Source organism: Aquarana catesbeiana, linkage group LG01 (genome assembly GCF_042186555.1).
Source record: "Aquarana catesbeiana isolate 2022-GZ linkage group LG01, ASM4218655v1, whole genome shotgun sequence".
NCBI classification, from domain to species: Eukaryota; Metazoa; Chordata; class Amphibia; order Anura; family Ranidae; genus Aquarana; species Aquarana catesbeiana.
In genome coordinates this window covers 121,697,516-121,720,665 of record NC_133324.1, presented here as the reverse complement: position 1 = coordinate 121,720,665, position 23,150 = coordinate 121,697,516, and the positions used below count along the sequence as shown (strand labels likewise).

Below are 23,150 nucleotides of genomic sequence, written 5' to 3'. Positions count from 1 at the left end.
TTGGGTCCCTCGCCGGCGTGCCTGGCCCCTCCCTTTTGTTGAGTGCCCCCACAGCAAGGAGCTTGCTATGGGGGCACCCGAGCCTCTGCTCTGTGTGTCCATTCAGGCACAGATCCGCAGCTCTCCCCGCCCCCTCTCTCTCCTCATTGGCTCACTAACTGTTTTGCTTGCGTTTATCTAGTAGAGAGGCTGAGGGGGGCTGTTGCACACAGAAGGTTTTTTTTTTTAGAATAGAATGCATTAAGATAAAAAAACTTCTGCCTTTAGAACCATTTTAAAAGAAAGAAAAAAAAGCCCTAAAATATGTATAAATTAAAAAAACAAACAAAAACAAAACAAAAAAAAAAACAAAATACACGGGCAGACTCCATGGACCACTTGGTCTTTTTTCTGCTGTAACTTTTCAACTTTTGTATGTCTCTATAATTAGCAATGTAAAATGAGGGGGATTGGAGTCTTTTATTCAGAAGAAAACTGTGTAGAGTTGTAAGCTCATATTGATGCCGCAAGCCCAGAAACTGCAGATAATTATTCAGAATGACTATAAATAGTGATATTAGTATCACTAAGAGCCCAAAATGTAATATATTATATAAATCTGGTGGCTGCATTTGTTTTCTGTTTTCAGAACAAGTATATTTTCTGCAAGTACAGAAAAAATGTTGATCCTGAGGGAAATACTTATCGTTGTAACTTCCTGTGTACTAAACTGAAATCTCAAACAGCTACTGTGTATTATGTGGACTAAAGAACACCTCCTTATTACGTAACGGAGTAGGGGGTGGGTGTTTGTAGATCAAATGAGGTGAACGGCCTAGGATGTCAAAGTTCCTACATAGATACAGTACATAAGTGAGCATTATCACCTTAGGAAAGGAAAGTTACTGGTAGGATCAGCAGGTGACAATAAAGGAAAGGAAGCCCGAATAATAAAAAAAAAACAACAAATGCAGCCACCATCAGAACATGGGGATGTGCCTGGATCTTAAGTCACTGGAAACAAGCGCAATGGGGTTGATTTACTAAAACTGGAGAGTGCAAAATCTGGTGCAGCTGTGCATGGTATCCAATCAGCATCTAACTTCAGCTTGTTCAATTAAGATTTGACAAAAAAAAAAACCTAGACTACATAGTATGCACATTGTAGAATCATACTGTTTGCCACTTAATCAGCAGGATGCCCAAAATTGGATTTTCTCTACTGTTTTGGAGTCTAAGTACTCTAGGCATTTTTTTTCAATGTGAATACCATATAGAAATAAATCTGCAATAAGTTTGCACAGCTATAGTTAAAAAAAAAATGCCTGTAAAAACCATATTTGTCAAACCGCATCATCAAGCCACATACAGTGGATATAAAAAGTCTACACGCCCCTGTTAAAATGTCAGGTTTCTGTGATGTAAAAAAATGAGAAATGAGACAAAGATAAATAATTTCAGAACTTTTTCCACATTTGATGTGACCTATAAACTGTACAACTCAGTTGAACAACAAACTGAAATCTTTTAGGTGGAGGGAAGTAAAAATAAAAAACTAAAATGATATGGTTCCATAAGTGTGCACACCCTTACACTAATACTTTGTTGAATCACTTTTTTGATTTTATAACAGCACTCAGCCTTTTTAGTTATGAGTCTATCAGCATGGCATATCTTGACATGGCAATATTTGCCCACTCTTCTTTGCAAAAACACTCCAAATCTGACAGATTGCGAGGGAATCTCCTGTGCACAGCCCTCTTCAGATCACACCACAGATTTCCAATCAGATTCAGGTCTTGGCTCTGGCTGGGCCATTCCAAAACTTTAATATTCTTCTGGTGAATCCATTCCTTTGTTGATTTGGATGTATACTTTGGGTCGTTGTCATGCTGAAAGATGAAGTTCTTTCTAGGAGACGCCTGAAGGTTTTGTGCCAATATTGACTGGTATTTGGAACTGTTCATAATTCCCTCTACCTCGAATAAGACCCCTGTTCCAGCTGAAGAAAAACAGCCCCAAAGCATGATGCTGCCGCCACCATGATTCACAGTGGGTATGGTGTTCTTTTGGTGATGTGCAGTGTTGTTTTTGCACCAAACATATCTTTTGGAATTATGGCCAAAAAGTTCAACCTTGGTTTCATCAGACCATGAAATGCTGACGTTCCACACAACAGTTTCTCTAATTCTGTGACTTTCACACTGTAGAACGTGTGTATTCTTTCACATGTGCATGCATGCCTGTACGTATGCACTTGTGTGCTTGCACACTTGTTTGTGCATGCTGTATACACGTACATGTGCAGTGTGTATAATAATAATAATAATTCTTCATCAATAATTTTTCATCTATACAATTTGCACAATTCTATATATATGTATATTTGCATACTATCTATTCACACTTGTACTCTACCTGTAATTGTGTACAGCTAACTCACTTCAGCAAGTAGCAATGTTTTTTACACTTCCTGAGCAATACCATAAGATAAGAAAGAAACACTAATTTTTCTTTTTTTTTTTTGGCTCCTTAAAGGCTTTTTAATGTTCTAACACTTCAACTATTTTAATACTTTAACATGTTTATATTTTATTTTTAACCCTTATTTTTAATTGTTATACGTCTCCTGGTCTGCAATGTGTAGTATACGATTTTTTCTTTTTATATGTGCTCTGTACTATATATATTTTTGGTATCTATTCTATTTAGAGTGCTGGGATGTGGACAGCTTTAAAGCTAAGGAGAATCCATCACTTACCATGTGATATACCTCCCAACTAGCCACTCTTTTATGTTGGTCTACCATATTGTACAGACTTCTCCTGTTGTTCTTCAAAGATCTGATGAAGAGGGAACCCCTCGAAACATGTCAGCCACCTTTTAGCACTTGCCCTTGCATGGGCATGTCCAATTTCTAAAATTTTAATGTGTTTATTTTGTAACCCTGTTTTTATGAATACATAGCTACTTTTTATATGCATTTATTTGTTTCTGTATATAAATAAACTGTATCAATTTGATCAAAGCGTCAGATCACTTTCCTTCACCTGGCTCTCTTCGGACCACCCCTGGTGAGCTTAGGCAGTGGGACACGCATGATAATCTTTTAATTCCCTCCCTTTGAAAGTACTACCACTCTATACTAGCAACGCCTTCACAAGCGCAGGAGAAATTCTCTTTGTTTATAATAACATATTTTCCCACATGCTTTTGGGAGATTTCAGATGTGTTTTTGCAAAATTTAGCTGGGCTTGGATGTTTTTCTTTGTAAGAAAAGGCTTCTGTCTTGTCACTCTACCCCATAGCCCAGACCTATGAAGAATAAGGGAGATTGTTGCCACATGTACCACACAGCCATTACTTAGCCAGATATTCCTGCAGCACCTTTAACCACTTGCCGACCAACCACCGTCATTGTACTGCGGCAGGTCGTCACGATCCTGCGAGCAGTCGTAGCTGTACGTCGGCTCCTTTAAGCAGGATAGCAGGCATGCGCCCGCTGCACTGCGGGGTTGGCGATGCTCGTGACCGGCGGTCGTGAGCACGAGAGGCAGAACAGGGACGTGTGTGTATAAACACACAAACACCTGTTCTGAGAGGAGAGGCAGATCATGAGTTCCTAATATCTAGGAACCACGATCTGTCATCTCCTATAGTCTGCCCCCTCCCCCTACAGTTAGAACACACACTAGGGAACACAGTTAACCCTTTGATCACCCCCTAGTGTTAACCCCTTCCCTGCCAGTAACCTTTATACAGTAATCAGTGCATTTTTATAGCACTGATCACTGTATAATTGTCAATCGTCCCAAAAATGTGTCAAAAGTGTCCGATGTGTCCGCCATAATGACGCAGTCTCGATAAAAAACGCAGATCACCACCATTACTAGTAAAAAAATAATAAAAATGCCATAAATCTATCTCCTATTTTGTAGACGCTATAACTTTTGCACAAACCAATCAATATACGCTTATTGTGATTTTTATTACCAAAAATATGTAGAAGAATACATATCAGCCTAAACTGAGAAAAAAAATTAGCTTTTTTAAAAAAAATTGGGGATATTTATTATAGCAAAAAGTACAAAATATTGTGTTCTTTTTCAAAATTGTCGCTCTTTTTTTGTTTATAGCGCAAAAAATAAAAACCGCAGAGGTGATCAAATACCACCAAAAGAAAGCTCTATTTGTGGGAAAAAAAGGGACGTCAATTTTGTTTGGGTACAGCATTGCACGACCGCGCAATTATCAGTTAAAGCAATGCCGTGCCGTATCGCAAAAATGGCCTGGTCATTGGGCAGCCAAATCTTCCGGGGCAGAAGTGGTTAATGTTGCTGTAGGCTTCTTGGCAGCCGACCTGACCAGTTTTCTTCTTGTCTTTCCATCAATGTTGGAGGGATGTCCAGTTCTTGTTAATGTCACTGCTGTGCCGTATTTTCTCCACTTGATGATGACTGTCTTCACTGTGTTCCACGGTATATTGAATGCCTTTGAAATTCTTTTGTACCCTTCTCCTGACACCTTTTAACAATGAGATCCCTCTGATGCTTTGGAAGCTCTCTGTGGACCATGGCTTTTGCGGTAGGATGCGACTAAGAAAGTGTCAGGAAAGACTTACTGGAACAGCTGAAGTTTATTTGGGGTTAATCAGAGGCACTTTAAATGATGGGAGGTGTGTACTGACTATTTAACATGAGTTTGAATGTGATTGCTTAATTCTGAACACAGCTACATCCCCAGTTCTAAGAGGGTGTGCACACTTATGCAACCACATTATTTTCATTTTTTACTTTTACTCCCCCAACCTAAAAGATTTTGGTTTGTTTTTCAATTGAATTGTACAGTTTATAGGTCAAATTAAAGGTGGAAAAAGTTCTGAAATCAGTGTCAGTAGAGTGGACAGTGTCTTTAGGGCACAGATTGGTGTCAGTAGGGCAGTGGACGGTGTCAGTTTTTATTTTTATTTTTTACAATTTTATTTTTTTTAATTATTTATTTTTTCAGGAGCCCCATTAGGGGGGTTTGGTGAATAATCAGGGGTCTAAACAGGAGAATCCGTGCCACACAGGGTGATTAGGGTGTGCCCAGGCACACCCTGTGCGCACACCTATATTCCATATGTTAATGATTCAATTACAGATTCCACATACTCAGACATCTTCATATGATGGCATAGCATTCTTTTTAAATGCTCATTAATTTGTAAGAGGAAGGAATCTCCCTAAGGAGAACCTTCTAAATGTTGGACTTAGTGTGTTGTCCGGTACCACATCCTATATAGCAGGGGTATGCAATTAGCGGACCTCCAGCTGTTGCAAAACTACAAATCCCCTCATGCTTCTGACAGCCACAAGCATTGACACCCAGAGGCAGAGTCTTGCTATGCCTCAAGGGACTTGTAGTTCTGCAACAGCTGGAGGTCCACTAATTGCGAAACACCTAAGAAAATCAAGACTTTAACGGTACCAAAAAAATAAGCAAAAAGTTTTACTTGTACAAATGTTAAAACATTTATATTCAAATTGTTAAAGGTTACATGAAAGCAATCACATACAAACATAGCTGTATAACATCATATTTTCCCCATCATCTATATCAGAGATGGGTGACCAATGGTGGACAGGAGCCTTTCATACGAAGGAGGGGGCACTTTATATTTATAGGGACCTGATGTGGACCTCTCCGGGCTAGATGATGCTGGACTTTTAGAAGTTCCATCATAATCAGAGGACCAATTGGCTTTTCCAAGGCTACCATTCTCTCCAGGATATGATCAGATACATGTCAGTTGCTTGGAATCCACTCCTTCCATGATACCACAGTCGTTGGCTGTAGAATTTAGTTGTTTTCAGTATGAATCATGTATCCATAACAGAGCCTCACTATGCTTGGCTTCCTGATGAAACGGGCTGTTGACCCGTGAAACGCGTTGAAGTTATAGCACGTTATCTATACCCCTACTCTGATATGGATGATGGGGAAAATGTGATGTGATACAGGATACAGCTATGTTTTGTATAACATTATTTTCATGTAACCTTTAACAATTTTAATATATATATATATATATATATAGATAGATAGATAGATAGAAATGAATGCAAAATCTAAACAGGCACATTACCAGGGGAAGTCAAAGGTTGGACCAGAGTGCTGGCTGACAAGGTATTCCCGGCTTCATTGAAAGCAGTTACAGACACATTGAAGAAAGCGACAGAGAGGTTGACGAGGAAATTCGTGCTATTTGTTTGGTGGAAAATATTAATGCCACAGCTGTTTGGTAGCCTCTGAATCATGACATTGTATTTATCCACATAGACATGCATCGCATACTGCAAGGATTCAAAAGAAAGTTAAGATGAAAACAATGGACAACAAAAGGGCAATCAGAGCTGCCAAAGAAACAACCATATTATCTCAAATATATTTATTTATTTATTGTATATTATAAGAATGTTTCATGAAAAATGTCTATGACCTTATACAAGTCTCTCAAAATTGGCATACCAGTGATCTGCAGACCTCCACTATGATAGCAGTACAACCTGTATTTCCTAATTCTATAAAAAATAAAATTAAAAAAAGGGATTCCAGATCTTCCGGTGTGAAACATAGTATCTAGTATTTTCCCAGATATTTACATAAGGCCACATACATGCTAATGTGTAGACATCATTGTTCTCTAAGGCATCTGAAGCTGTCATTGCCTACCTAAAACATTTGCTTTGATGTATGTCCAGAAATCTGAGGCAAGTTAAAGTTTCTACTCTCATCTTATCTTATACAGGACCATGTTATTGAAGGGTAAGTTCACCTTCATGTTACACCCTCCATCTAGTGGCCAAAATACAGTATAGTTATCTGAAATACCACACTAAGAAAATGATATTGCATTTTGGCCAATAGCTAGATGGATTCAAATTCTCAGGGCAAGCATTTTAGGGTGTACCCCATTCTTCTAAGATCCAAGCAGTGAACTTTGTGTATTAGCGCACCCCAAAATTTTGTCCTGAAAATTAGAATTTTAGTGCAAATATGGAAAAGGTATCGCGGACAGTGCTCAATTGTTTTTGATACCCTGCCTGGTTAATTATAAGGTAATTAAACTCATATCCCAGCAATGTTTTGATCCGAATTATTCCAATGCAGTTATGTGGCAATCCTTCATACAATCACAAGAATGGACCCTTGAGTCCTTGATTGGATGAACTGGAAATTCTTAGGCAATATCTTCTGTGTATTGAGAGATTGCCAACAGCATACCACATCTGTAAAGTTTGTCCAATGTTACATGAAAAATGGATGGAAGATTATGGAATAAGAAGCCCATGTATTGATACCTTTAAATTGCATGAGAGGTTAAAGTGATTGTAAACCTTCCTGTTTTTTTTTTTTTAAATAACAAACATGTTATACTTACCTCCACTGTGCAGCTCGTTTTGCACAGAGTGTCCTCGATCCTTGTCTTCTGAGGTCCCTCGGCAGCTCTCGCGGCTCCTCCTCTCATCAGATAACCCCCTAGGAGAAGAGCTCTCCCAGGGGGTTACCATACGGGCACGCTCCTGAGTCCAGCATTTGCGTCCATAGACACGAATGCCAGACTCGGCCCCGCATCATTGGATTTGATTGACAGCAGTGGGAGCCAATGGCTGTGCTTCTATCAATCTATCCAATCAAGAACTAGGACCCCGTGCAGAGAGGGAGACCGAGTATTCCGCCGCGGGAATTACAGGGCTCAGGTAAGTAAAACGGAGGGCAGGTCATCGCCAGAGGTTTTTTCACCTTAAAGCATAGGATGCATTAAGGTGAAAAAACATGAGGGTTTACAACCCCTTTAAGAGGGCAGTCAGACATGCAGGATGACCTGCCAGCCTTAGGGCTTGGGTAAGTAAGCAAATACAGCATGGTTTCAGGAGCATTCAGCTTGCATTTTAAGGCTAAGTTCACACTGCTGCAATCTGACTTTGAGTGCTGGTTCACATTGAGACGATTTCTGATGCAATGAGTTGCACAGAATTGTATGACAAGGGAAATCACATTATTTTCAATGGTGCCCATACACATCTATGCAGTGCGATTTTGGAAAAGGTTCCTGTGCTACTTTGGTGCGATTTCAGTGCAATATGGCTCCATAGAATACGCTAACCACATCCAAATTCGTACTACATAATCGCACTGAAAACACATAAAAATTGCATCACAGCCCCTAAGTGGAAACAGAGGAACCTTCCCTCTTTGAACTGCAAATGAAGGTCCGAGGTGCAAAGAGAATGGAATGCCTTATAGCTTCTCTGATCAGTTCCCTGGACAAATACAACCAAGTCTGAGAATTCTGGAACCTACTGGAGACTCCACTAACCTGACAACCTTGTGTTGTGCAGATCCTGCAGCAGGGCACACTATGGAGTCCAGCCTTGAGGTGCACTGGGGGCCTTGGCAGTTGGGCGTTCTATTTCCTTCTCCCTTTTCTCTTCTGTTTGCTCTACCTTTCTTTTGTTTCAACTTTTCTGTTTTACTTTTTTCGTATTGTTGATACAGGAGTGTGTTTTGTGCAGTCGTTTACCTGCTGATAGCTCATCGCTGTCCTGCTCACTATTTTCCTCTTTCCAGAAACAAACTTTTTACTTCGCTAAGCCAAGTTGTGATGTTTGTGTGCCAGACATGAGGTCATCTATTTAAATAATATTATAGGGATACAACGGCGCTACCTCAAAAACCTGTATGCCTAAGCATATACAGGAAACATTAAGTGGAAAATGTTTTTTGTGAGCTTGTATGTGAACACGTTTTTCTATATGTAGGGAAAATGTGATGTTGTCACGGATTAGTAGAAGCTGACTAAATCACATAGATGTAAATCAGCATGGGCTTACGTACAGCCTCCTGTGAGATATATAAAACCTATCACCAAACACCTATCTAACAGCCCATATATTCCTGATAGGTCAGTATACTATCTCTAGATCAAAAACTCCAGACAACATATTCTTTTTTTTTTTTTTTTTTTTTTTTTTTTTTACAAATTTTATTTTATTTTTTTTTTTCAAAGGGAAAGGTCCATGGACCCAGAATACATTTACAAACATATGTTCAGCATAAGTCAAGTAAAGGTAAATGATGTACCAGTATGTAGCAATCTGTCAAACGTCAAAGAGGAGTACAATGTCTAGTTAAATGATCCATATAGACATCCCTTATCATTTATTTTAATCAAAAAGTATCCCTGTCACTGTGTAACACAGCACAAGGTAGAAAAAGAGGAGACTAGTATAGAGAGAAGCTGAGAAACAAAACACAAACAATAGAGTGCATAAATAAAAATAAATAAACTGCGCTAAAACAAAAGTTATATGTGTTGGGTGAGTTAATAGTGTGACCTAACACCAACAAAAATATAGAAAACAAGTCCAGTAAATAAAAGTCCAAATTCCCAAAGTAGTAGGTATTCAGTATAAATGTGGATGCTGTTCCAAATGAGCTATGATTGCTCTTACCAGAAATCCAAAGATATAAGCGGATGGCAAAAAACCCTTGCCAGGGCCTCTGAGGTATTGGACCAATCAGCACCGTCCGTGGTCAGATCAAAATCCCCTCAATGAATGCAGGAGAGAAGCAAACACAAGAAAAACTGGCCATAGTGTAGTATGTTAAATGCAACTCACGATGATAAACAGGTTCTTAGCAGGTTAGGAGCTGACATAGAGCACCTTGATACGTCCTCATTAACCCGAAGTTCACATCGTCAGTAAACCACCCAGAATATAAAAAATAAACTCTCCATGGTGAAGTACGTTTAAAAACAAATTTAATAAATAAAATATTGCACTCACAGAATAAAAGCACTTATATCGCATAAGTATATGTCGCCGGCCGGCATACAAGCATGGAAGCGAAGCTCGTCCTACTTCCTGGTCTCGTGGTAGCGTCGCTGCGTGCGTACCCAGACGCGTTTCGTCATCAAAAGGACGTTCTCAATGGGGCTCAATGAGAACGTCCTTTTGATGACGAAACGCGTCTGGGTACGCACGCAGCGACGCTACCACGAGACCAGGAAGTAGGACGAGCTTCGCTTCCATGCTTGTATGCCGGCCGGCGACATATACTTATGCGATATAAGTGCTTTTATTCTGTGAGTGCAATATTTTATTTATTAAATTCGTTTTTAAACGTACTTCACCATGGAGAGTTTATTTTTTATATTCTGGGTGGTTTACTGACGATGTGAACTTCGGGTTAATGAGGACGTATCAAGGTGCTCTATGTCAGCTCCTAACCTGCTAAGAACCTGTTTATCATCGTGAGTTGCATTTAACATACTACACTATGGCCAGTTTTTCTTGTGTTTGCTTCTCTCCTGCATTCATTGAGGGGATTTTGATCTGACCACGGACGGTGCTGATTGGTCCAATACCTCAGAGACCCTGGCAAGGGTTTTTTGCCATCCGCTTATATCTTTGGATTTCTGGTAAGAGCAATCATAGCTCATTTGGAACAGCATCCACATTTATACTGAATACCTACTACTTTGGGAATTTGGACTTTTATTTACTGGACTTGTTTTCTATATTTTTGTTGGTGTTAGGTCACACTATTAACTCACCCAACACATATAACTTTTGTTTTAGCGCAGTTTATTTATTTTTATTTGTTTTGTTGGTGTTGTCGCACTGTTTACTGCTGCTTATTCTTTTGTATTTCTAGCGCGGAATTTTTTCTGTTTTAATAGAGTGCATAGGTGGGTAATAGTGGGGAAGAGGAAAGAATTAGGGAAGGGGGGGGGGGAGGGTAATGTGACATCTGAACCTATCTCTTCTTGTTTACTATTGGGAGTATATATATATTATACCTCTGGGGTGGAAGTCTGTACTTCTTTTAGGCTCCTACCGTGCTTAACCTTGATCTGCATCTGGGGAGCTAAGTAAGGTCTGGCCTTCATCTGAATATTCAAACATGTTCCAGAGTGACCACGTCTTAGAGTATTTCTCTTGTTGGTTCCGAGCCGAAAGGATAAGGTCTTCGAATTTATTGATTTCTGTTACCTTTCTAAGCCACATCCCAACCGTCGGAGATTGTGAGGATTTCCACATAAGCGGGATGCAGGATTTGGCGGCGTTGAGGAGATGACAAATAATGGATTTTTTATAGGCTTTCACTGATCTATCTGAAACATGGAGGAGAAAAAAGGCTGGGTCGTCTGGTATTTGCTGTTCTGTAAATTTCTGTGTAATGTTTTTGACTTCTAGCCAGAATCTTTTAATTTTCGGGCATGACCAGAACACATGAAGTAATGTACCTCGTTCCTCCTGGCATCTCCAGCATCTATCTGATGATGCCGGAAATATTTTGTGTAGTTTTTCAGGCGTCCTGTACCACCTGGTCAAGATTTTAAAATTAGTTTCTTGTGTTTTCGTGCAGATAGAGGATTTGTATGTAAGCTGAATAATCCGTTGTTTCTGCTGAGGACTAAAGGTGTAATTCAGGTCTCGTTCCCAGTCAGCAATGTGTTTAAGTGAGTAGGTGTCTGGAGGAGTAATTAAAAGGTTATACATGTATGAGAGTGTGTGAGAGAATGTTCCTTCTGTGGAGCAGATTTCTTCCAAGGTCGTGAGGGGTCGAGCAAATTTGTTCGGTGGAGGGAGGGATCTAAAGAAGTGTGTGATTTGCAGGGCATTCCAGAACTTTAGTCTAAATGTACCCGTCGGGTTTGTAAGTTCTTGTAGTAAGGGCCATCTTTCCTGTACAAGAAAATGTGAAGCTTGGATATAGCCCGTAGATATTAGTTGTTTAAATTGATCTTCTTGATATCCCGGAGTGAAACGGGGATTCCCCAAAATTGGGAAGAGTGGCGAGTTTTCGGTCGAAATGGACCCTTTTTTGAACAAGAGAGAGCATACCTTCGTCGTATGACCGATGATGGGGTGGTATTTCAAATCTTTAGGTAGGGAGTCATAACACCAAGGTGCTCTAGTCAAGGGGATGGAGCTCAGATTCTGTTCAATCTGAGTCCATAGTTTTAGAGCTCCGTTTCTATTCCAGTCAACCAACCTCAGACAACATATTCTATGCATAAAAAACCATATATCAGCACATATATATTATGTCCTGTAAGAAAAACACAGATTTTTCCTCATACATCAATAACATATATATCTCTATGTTTCAGTGCATAGTCCGTATACTATGGAGATCAAAATATATTTTTGTGACAGTCCCATGCAGTTCGTGCCGCAATCAGGTTGTTCACAAGGTGACTTTCGTGCGTACAGCGTAAGGTGGTGACTTCTGTGACCCCCCTCAAAATGCTCACTCACCAAAGGTAGGAACCCCTGCAGGGGTATCAGGCCTGTAATCCTAATCAAAGGCTTTCCTGTTCACTGCTGTCACATCTCCAGTTGTGTCCCGGTGGGTCTTAATCCTCATATATCAAAGAAAAGGAGACTTCCATAGTGTAATAAAGTCTCAAAGGTGACTTTATTTTTATAAAATTGTGTATATAATAATCCGAAAATATTTCCAAAATAAGATAAAAAATAGTTTAAAAATGGTTTAAAAAACACATCCAAGCACAGTACTCCGCTATTCCTCCCTTGACCACTGGGGGGAGGATGATGCTCAGATACTGTCTTGTATGGTATCCACCATCACTGTAAGCACAACAGATACCAGTGGGGGAAGTGGCGATCAGCTGGACAAGTATCTGAGGACGAGTAAGTCCGTCGTGCGCGCTTCGTATCAGAGGACGAAGCGCGCACGACGGACTTACGCTTCCCACATCACTTCCTTGACAGACCTGTGGGTGAATCAGATACTTGTCCAGCTGATCGCCACTTCCCCCACTGGTATCTGTTGTGCTTACAGTGATGGTGGATACCATACAAGACAGTATCTGAGCATCATCCTCCCCCCAGTGGTCAAGGGAGGAATAGCGGAGTACTGTGCTTGGATGTGTTTTTTAAACCATTTTTAAACTATTTTTTATCTTATTTTGGGAATATTTTCGGATTATTATATACACAATTTTATAAAATAAAGACACCTTTGAGACTTTATTACACTATGGAAGTCTCCTTTTCTTTGCTATATGAGGATTAAGACCCACCGGGACACAACTGGAGATGTGACAGCAGTGAACAGGAAAGCCCTTGATTAGGATTACAGGTCTGATACCCCTGCAGGGGTTCCTACCTTTGGTGAGTGAGCATTTTGAGGGGGGTCACAGAAGTCACCACCTTACGCTGTACGCACGAAAGTCACCTTGTGAACAACCTGATTGCGGCACGAACTGCATGGGACTGTCACAAAAATATATTTTGATCTCCATAGTATACGGACTATGCACTGAAACATAGAGATATATATGTTATTGATGTATGAGGAAAAATCTGTGTTTTTCTTACAGGACATAATATATATGTGCTGATATATGGTTTTTTATGCATAGAATATGTTGTCTGGAGTTTTTGATCTAGAGATAGTATACTGACCTATCAGGAATATATGGGCTGTTAGATAGGTGTTTGGTGATAGGTTTTATATATCTCACAGGAGGCTGTACGTAAGCCCATGCTGATTTACATCTATGTGATTTAGTCAGCTTCTACTAATCCGTGACAACATCACATTTTCCCTACATATAGAAAAACGTGTTCACATACAAGCTCACAAAAAACGTTTTCCACTTAATGTTTCCTGTATATGCTTAGGCATACAGGTTTTTGAGGTAGCGCCGTTGTATCCCTATAATATTATTTAAATAGATTGTTACTAGGTAGGACACCCCTAGGAGTGTCTTTGTTTTAAGGGAGGCCGCAACCTAAGCAAATATACCATATAGACTGATCCTAAGCGCGTTTTTTTTCTGGTTTAATAGACATGAGGTCATGTCCAATCACCCACAGATGTCAAAGGACACCAAACAGCTTGCATATAAACATGCACGCTTGGCTCAGCCTAAGAAAAAGGAAGGGGGAAATTGATGAAGGAGCAGGAAGACTGACATGGTTTCTTTTCCTGGGAACAATATTTATTAAAGGATAAATTCACCTTTACAAAAAAAATATATATATTAATAATGTACATTTTTTTTTTTTTGCAGGTAAAAAAAATCTGCATTTATTCATTTTTTTGTTAGCAGCCTGGAAGATCATGGGTGCTATATAGGGCTTTTGCAGACTATTGCCCCGTACACACGGTCGGATCTTCCGACGGAAAATGTGTGATAGGACCTTGCTGTCGGAAATTCCGACCGTGTGTAGGCTCCATCACACATTTTCCATCGGATTTTCCGACACACAAAGTTTGAGAGCAAGATATAAAATTTTCCGACAACAAAATCCGTTGTCGGAAATTCCGATCGTGTGTACACAAATCCGACGGACAAAGTGCCACGCATGCTCAGAATAAATAAAGAGATGAAAGCTATTGGCCACTGCCCCGTTTATGGTCCTGACGTACGTCACCGCGTTCAGAACGATCGGATTTTCCGACAACTTTGTGTGACCGTGTGTATGCAAGGCAAGCTTGAGCCAACATCCGTCGGAAAAAATCCTAGGATTTTGTTGTCGGAATGTCCGAAACAAAGTCCGACCGTGTGTACGGGGCATATCAGTGCATCTGTCTGCTCGTACCTCGTACAGGCAGTTACACACCAGGAGGAAATATCAATGAACTACCTGGGAGCTCTCAACAGAGTCCTGGTTGTTCATTGAGAACTACAAGCCGACAGCCGCAAAGAATATCGGTGCTTGTAGTTCATTGATTCACAAGGATCTGTGAATCAATGATGCAGCTGTGTGGGAGGAGCCCTGCACGGCCACACTCTCTTTAAATTTTGACAGCAAGTGCGGGGAGAAGATCCTGTACTCACTGCAACAAAGAGGGGGTCAGATGCTGAACATGTTACACCCTAACTATGGGGGTAACATGTTCAGAAAGGTGAACTTATCCTTTAAACAAGTTTTTTTTTTAAAGAAAAGTCACAGACATACAGTCGTTGTCACAGAGCAAAAGTGCAGCTAAGAGTTGAAGCCAAAATGTATATACAACAATAATATGTACTGCTTTTATCTATAATCTAAGAAAATCAATCTTGTGCAGGCAGAGATGCGAAAAATAATAATTAACAGTGGGCAAAGGAATGTGGCTGAGACCTCCTGTGCCTTATACCGTGTACACACGGGCGGACTTTGACCGGACTGGTCCGACGGGACGAATCCGTCTGACAATCCGTCCGTGTGTGGGCTTCATCGGACCTGCAGTTGACTTTTTCGGTCGAAAATCAGATGGACTTTAGATTTGTAACATGTTTCAAATCTTTCCGACGGACTGGAGTCCGGTCAAAAAATCTGCTCGTCTGTATGCTAGTCCGACGGACGAAAACCGACCCTAGGGCAACTATTGGCTACTGGCTATCAACTTCCTTATTTTAGTCCGGTTGTACGTCATTAGGTACAAATCGGACTTTGGTGTGATTGTGTGTAGGCAAGTCCGTTCGTTCGAAAATCCATCGGAAGTCTGTTGAAAGTCCGTTGGAAAGACCGTCGGACCTTTGATGCCGAAAAGTCTGCCCATGTGTACACGGCATTAGGATACCAAGATGTGTAAGCTACTACTTTCTAAACAAGGTTTTCTAACCTGCCTGATGGTTGCCCAATTCAGAAGGAAAATGGCCAGAAATGGAGATATTAATCTCATGTCTATGGTCAGTTTTAGGCTTTACATTATGGGGTAAAATACCTTCCATTTTTACTTGTGAAAAAAAAATACCTTCCATTCAATGAAAACTCTTTGTTTGCCAGGAGATAATTTCTCTGTGATAACGGCAACTTCAGGGGATCCAGTCAGTTCTAAAACAAATAAAGTATAAATGGGATTGATTAGATCAGTGCTCATGTGATGCTTTATTGATGCCCGCAACTAAAGCTGGCCACAGTTGATGCAATTTTCTTTCCAGCAACCAGTGCCGGGACAAGGTCATCCAGCGCCCAGGGCAAAGATGTCAAACTGCACCATTCCCTTAAAGTTAGCGTCAAGACACCCCATCCCTGAAATAAACCATTGTGCCCAGGGCAGCCGCCCGCTCCTGCCCTCCCCTTGTCCCAGCCCTGCCTGCAACCAAAGGGTTGCAGGAAAGAAAATCACTTAATTCCTCCATCAGTACAGTCAGCATTGATGGGGGAATCCCTCCCACAGAGCTATTGAGTATTGATTGCTGCTAGCAACTCTAGCCACTGGCAATAATCGTATGTAAAAATACTGGTTGTACCCAAGTTGATCAATGGATTGACTTGGGAATAATCAGCCTGCTGAACTGGCCAAGATTTGAACCATCTATGGCCGGCTTAAGTGAACTTCTGGAATTCCAAACAACTTTTCTTGCATAACAAAGTGAACTTAGAGGAAAAGCACAGAGAAAAGAACTTCCATTAGCGGTTTGTTTTTAAATAGGCTGCTAACTTATCCTAGCTTTACTACCTAGTTAGTCATTTATCTGGAACAAGTATGCAGTCACTGAAGTATGCAAAATAATGAAATCCTGCTTGTGCATTTTGGATTATTGACTTGCTAAGTAGAGAATCCAGGGTCAGTGTAAAAGCTTGTGATGGCTCACAGCAGGGGCGTTGCTAGGGGGTGGCTACTGGGGCTATAGCCCTGAATCTGGGGGCCATAGCCCCGAGTCTATTGCTGCAGGGTCCCTGCCTAACCAGCGGGTTGCGACTGCTACGGCGGGATGGGCTAGCTGCATGAGAGAGGCAGAGGAAAGGAGAGAAGCGAGCGGATGGACGAGCAGAGATGACATCTCTCTTCGCCCACTCCACATCAGCGCTCTTCACAGCCAGGCCTCTTCAATTTGGAAGTGAGGTGCGGCGAGCAGCAGAGAGATGACATCATCTCTCACTGTCCTCCACACATCAGCACTTTTCCGCCCTCACAGCACAGTGGAGTGGAGGTCACGTGCTTCCTGTCATCGTGGAGCACTTTGCAGCCAGACCGGGTGCGGCGGGGAGCAGCGAGATTACATCATCTCTCACTGCCCGCCCCCCGCATCACCGCTCTCCTGCTCTCACTAAATGGACAAGTGCTGTCAGCCTGCCACCAATGCAGCATCAATGCACATTTGGTGGCACTGGCTGGCATGGCAAGTGACAATCCACATCAATTGGCAAGTGACATGGCAAGTGACAATCTGCAAATGGTGGCAGGAGATGTGGCAATCTGCAAATGGAGCCAGGAGACGTGGCAAATGACAATCTGCAAATGGTGGCAGGTGACGTGGCAAGTGACAATCTGCAAATGGTGGCAAGAGATGTGGCAAGTGACAATCTGCAAATAGGGGCAGGAGACGTGGCAAGTGACAATCTGCAAATGGTGGTAGGAGAACAGGCAAATAACAATCTGCAAATGGTGGCAGGTGACGTGGCAAGTAACAATCTGCAAATGGTGGCAGGTGACGGTGGCAAGTGACAATCTGCAAATGGTGGTAGGAGAACAGGCAAGTGACAATCTGCAAATGGTGGTAGGAGAACAGGCAAGTGACAATCTGCAAATTGTGGACGGGTGATGGTGGCAAGTGACACACTGCATCTGGTGACAGGAGATGTGGCAAGTGACATGCCCAGGGCTCACACTGATTCTGCAGTATAGTGAGTTGAACCACTTCATTATATATTAGAATGTAACAATAGAAATAATGCACTTCAATCACCCTGTCTCGCCCCCCCCCCGGACATGCAAAAAGGTTGGTGACTGCTGCTATGGGCTCTAGCTGCAGATCTTTTGCAGACCTAGCTACGCCCCTGGCTCACAGGTTCTCTTTAAAGTGACTCAGTCAAGAGAAAGTACAAGGGCTGTCAATGATGCCTCCTTGTAAACATGTGCCAACGTCATTTCAGAATTTACAGCATCAAAATGACAGCAGGTAGACTCTAATTTTCCAAAGGAGATGTCAGTGATGGCAGTATAACTCCATTAATTCATTTTTTGTTTTGTTCTTGAAAAAAAAGCATTGTCAATGTCTACTTACCCTCTGGTCAGTAGGCCCTTTAGGCCGGGTTCACACCTATGCGAATTAGATGTGGGTTTACCCGCATCCAATTTGCATAGCAGGAGAAGGTGATTGACTCCCTATGGAGCCGGTTCACATATCTCCTTTGCGACTGCGGAGCGCACTGCACAAAACACAGTGCGTCTTTGGCTCAGTTTCAGGGCCGAATTCAGGCATATATATTCGTCCCTGGATCGTCCCTGAAACGGGGAACAGGGACGCACAGTGCTCCTGTGCGATCTGCAGCCGGTTCCAGTGTGAACCCGGCCTAAAAGTTCTGCTAAGATTATACCAGAAATAACAGCAACAAGGAAGCAGAGACAGTGTAGAAATATATGCATTTCTTTAACAATTCAGCTCATTAGAAATTGGTTTTCAGTTGCAGTCAACAATAACATGAAATAGATGAATGCACAGGCTTACCACGTGGAATTGGTTTCTCTTGCGTCCATCTGCAGTGAAAACACGACTCACTTAAACATCTTTGCTGAAATACAAATGGCTTTGATGTTTCTGGCAGTGATACGTTGGTTGGGCGATTTGTTGCATTAATCTGAAAAATTTTAATATCTAAGTGTTTAAATCCTGTATTTCTTTCCACTCCAACGAGTAAGGCATTTGAGTGTTACAACTAAACTCCAGCTGTATAAATAAACATACACACACACTTATCAAAAGTATTGGGACGTCTGCCTTTAATGGCATCCCAGTCTTAGCCTGTAGGGTTCGATATTGAGATAGCCCAGCTATAATATCTTCAACTCTTCTGGGAAGGCTGTCCACAAGGTTTAGGAGTGTGTCTATGGGAGTGTTTGACCATTCTTCCAAAAGCACATTTGTGAGTTATAGCACTGATGTTGGACGAGAAGGCCTACCTCTCAGTCTCCGCTCTAATTCATCCCAAATGTGTTCTTTCAGGTTGAGGTCAGGACTCTGTGCAGGCGAGTCAAGTTCCTTCACCCCAAACTCGCTCATCCATGTCTTTATGGACCTTGCTTTGTGGACTGGTCCAAATCATTTGGTGGAGGGGGGATTATGGTGTGGGGTTGTTTTTCAGGGGTTGGGCTTGGCCCCTTAGTTCCAGTGAAGGGAACTCTTAAGGCGTCAGCATACCAAGACATTTTGGACAATTTCATGCTCCCAACTCTGTGGGAACAGTTTGGGGATGGCTCCTTCCTGTTCCAACAAGACTGCGTACTAGTGCACAAAGCAAAAAAATAAAAAAACAATATATAATCCAATTTTTTGGTAATATATAAAAGATCCTATGTTGAGTAATTGGATGCCTAACATGTCACGCTTTAAAATTGCGTGAGCTTGTGGAATGCTGACAAACTATGACACTTAAAAATCTCCATAGACAACATTTATTTTTTAGCGGTTACCTGTTTAGACAGAGGAGGTCTTGCACTAGAATTATTACTCTGGCTATAATGTTTGTGGTGATAGCTCACACGCGTGTTGCGAACACCATTTACATATGTGTGCGCGACTTATGTATGCGTTCACTTCTGCGCGTGAGCACAGGGGGGACAGGGGCGCTTTTCAATTTATTTTTTCTTATTTATTTTTACACTTTTCCTTTTTAATTTATTTTTCATCACTTCTGTTTCTATTACAAGGAATGTAAACATCCCTTGTAATAGAAGTAAGGAATAAGAGGTCCCCCTTATGGAGAGATGGACCCCAAATCTCTCCTCTACCTTTAAAAGCAAAAGATAAAAAAAAAAAAAAAAAAAAAAAAAGGGTTTACTTCTGCCGTAGATCATGACATTGCTACGGTCTTCCAAGATCATAGAGGTGATCAGAGACGATCTGGTGTTTTTTCACCTCTATGGTCAGTCGAGCAAACCGCTAGATCATTTCCCGGGCTCACCGGTATAAATGGTAAGCCTGGGAAACAGCATCGGGAGAGGGGGACCTGCTTCTGAAGGCGATCCAGTGGCTAATTAGCCACGCAAACCACTTTCATGAGAAAGCCCAACACCGGCCACTTGCAAGTCGCAACGCATATATACGTATTGCGGTTGGCAAGTGGAGATGTGTGTGTGTGTGTGTGTATATATATATATTATTATTATTATTATTATTATTATTATTCAAGATTTATATAGCGCCAACAGTTTACGCAGCGCTTTACAATATAAAAGGGAGACAATACAGTTATAATACAATACAATAGGATTAAGAGGGCCCTGCTCAGAAGAGCTTACAATCTAATAGGGTGGGGCAGGTGGTACAAAAGGTTGTAACTGTGGGGAATGAGCTGGTGGAAGTGGTAGGAGATTAGTTGGAGACGTGATAGGCTTTCCTGAAGAGATGAGTTTTCAGGGATTGCCTGAAGGTAGCAAGAGTAGGGGATACCCGGATAGATGGAGGAAGTGAGTTCCAGAGGATGGGAGAGGCTCTGGAGAAATCCTGGAGACGAGCATGGGAGGAGGAGATGAGAGAGCTTGAAAGCAGGAGGTCTTGAGAAGAGCGGAGAGGTCGATTTGGGTGATATTTGGAGACAAGATTAGTGATGTAGCTTGGGGCAGAGTTGTGAATGGCTTTGTATGTTGTGGTTAGAATTTTGAATTTAATTCGCTGGGTGATTGGGAGCCAGTGTAGGGATTGAAGTAGAGGGCTGGCAGACACTGAGCGGTTGGTAAGGTGGATAAGTCTGGCAGCAGCATTCATGATAGACTGAAGAGGGGATAGCCTATGGAGCGGTAGGCCAATGAGAAGGGAGTTGCAATAGTCAAGGCGAGAGATAACAAGGGAGTGAATGAGGAGCTTGGTGGTTTCATGTGTTAAAAAAGGGCGAATTTTAGAGATGTTACGGAGGTGAATTCTACAAACTTTTGACAGCGATTGGATTTGAGGCTGAAATGACAAGTCAGAGTCTAGGATTACACCTAGTACCCTGGTGTGAGGGGAGGGACTGATGGTTGCATTGTTGATTTTGATGGAAAAGTCATGGAGGGGGGCACGGTTGGGGGGGAATATTAATAGCTCAGTTTTAGAGAGATTTAGTTTAAGGAAGTGGTGCGACATCCATGCTGATATGTCAGTTAGTAAGTTAGTAATGCGAGAGGAGACTGAAGGAGTGAGGTGAGGAGTAGACAGATAGATTTGGGTGTCATCAGCGTATAAGTGGTATTGGAAGCCTTGGGCAGTTAAGTGACCAAGGGAGGAGGTGTAGATAGAGAAGAGAAGGGGTCCAAGAACCGAGCCTTGGGGGACCCCCACAGAAAGGGGCAATGGAGAGGAGGAGACAGAGTTGTAGGTGACACTGAAGGAGCGCTGTGATAAATAGCCAGAGAACCAGGATAGAGCAGAATCTCGGAGGCCAAGGGAATGTAGTTTATTGAGAAGGAGCGGGTGGTCAACAGTATCAAAGGCCACAGAGAGGTCAAGTAGTAGGAGTATGGAGTACTGGCTGTTGGTTTTAGCAGTTAGTAAATCCTTAGTGAGTTTTAGTAAGGTAGTTTCCGTGGAGTGCTGCGAGCGAAAGCCAGACTGTAAGGGGTCAAGAAGGTTATTTTCATTGAGGTAGGAGCTAAGACGGTTGTAGACTAAGCGTTCTAGAAGTTTAGAGGTGAATGGGAGTAATGAGATGGGTCTTAAGTTGTTCAGGTCGGTAGGGTCCAGTGAGGGCTTTTTAAGAATGGGAGTGATCTGCGCATGTTTTAGAGGGGAGGGGAGGGAAAAATGCCATTAGAAAGGGAGAGATTGAAGATGTGGGTGAGGGAGCATAGGATAGAAGAAGAGGGTGACCGTAGTAGTTGTGAGGGAACAGGATCCAAGGGACAATTGGTTAGGTGGGCATCTGAGAAAATTTTTGTTACCTCTTCCGTAGTAGCCAATTCAAAAGAGGAGAGTGTTGAATGTGCTGCTGGGCAAGGTATGATGGGTGGGGAAGACGTACGCACAGTGGAGATGTCCTCACAAATTGCATCGATCTTGTCTTTGAAGTGATTGGCAATCTCTTGGGCAGTGAGTGAGTTAGTGGGTAGAGGGGGTGGTGGACGAAGCAGAAAGTTAAAGGTTGAGAAGAGCCGACGGGGACTGGATGACAAGGAATTAATAAGAGAGACAAAGTAGGCTTGTTTGGCAGCATGGAGGCATGAATTGTATTTTAGAAGGGCAGATTTATATAGGGTAAAGTCTTGCAGGCATTTGGTTTTACGCCACAGTCGTTCAAGAGCACGGCAATGTCTCTAGAGATTTCTAGTGTTGTCAGTTTGCCAGGGTTGTAACGGTCGTTGCCTAATTCTGCGTGTAGTTAGGGGAGCAAGTGCATCTAGTGATGATGAGAGTGAACTGTTGTAGACAGAAGTGGCCAGGTCAGGACAGGACAGGGGAGAGATTATGTCATATAGGTGGTCAGTAGCAGAATAGAGAAGAGAAGGGTTAAAGTGGCGAAGGTTTCTACAAGTAATTGTTTGCTGCTTGGAGGGATGGGTGGTTGGAGGCAAGGATACAGTGAAAGTAATGAGGTTGTGATCAGATAGAGGAAAGGGGGTGTTGGTGAGGTTGCCAGGGTTGCAGAGATGGGAGAATACAAGGTCAAGGGTATTACCATTGGAGTGAGTGGAAGTATGTGTCCATTGGGTTAGGTCAAAAGATGAGGTTAAGTTGAGAAGTTGAGCTGTAGTTGGGCTGTTAACATTGACAGGAATGTTAAAGTCACCAAGAATAATGGTGGGTATTTCAGAGGAGAGAAAGTAGGGTAGCCAGGCAGCAAAGTCATCAATAAAGCGCGATACCGGTCCTGGAGGCCTATAAATTGCTGCAATCCTCAGAGAAATGGGAGAAAACAGACGAATACAGTGCATCTCGAAAGAAGAGAGGGATAGAGAGGGAGGGACAGGAAGGACTTGGAAGGTGCTTTGTGGGGACAGAAGGAAGCCAACTCCACCTCCTTTCTGTCTGTTGGGTCTGGAGGAGTGAGTCCAATGGAGACCACCATGGGAGAGGGCAGCAGGAGAAGCTGAGTCAAAATTTTGCAGCCAGGTTTCTGTTATGGCGAGTATGTTCAAGCCATGAGAGATGAAGAGGTCATGTACAGATGTTAGCTTGTTACAGATGGAGCGGGCGTTCCAAAGGGCACATGAGATTGGTGGGGTGCTTTGAGGAAGCA

General features: G+C 42.1%; 1 protein-coding gene across 2 annotated transcripts in view; it reads right to left on the bottom strand.

Moving 5' to 3' along the window:
• The window catches only part of LOC141133853 (interleukin-6 receptor subunit beta-like), a 143,277-nt gene that overhangs the window by 35,174 nt on the left and 84,953 nt on the right, over positions 1 to 23,150 (bottom strand). For both annotated transcript variants that reach the window (XM_073623446.1, XM_073623440.1), the window contains 3 exons: positions 18,449 to 18,578; positions 15,748 to 15,827; positions 6,107 to 6,314 (listed from right to left, as the gene is read on the bottom strand). In XM_073623446.1, the coding sequence (XP_073479547.1) occupies positions 6,107 to 6,314; positions 15,748 to 15,827; positions 18,449 to 18,578 (418 nt within the window). The remainder of the gene's footprint in view (positions 1 to 6,106; positions 6,315 to 15,747; positions 15,828 to 18,448; positions 18,579 to 23,150) is intronic.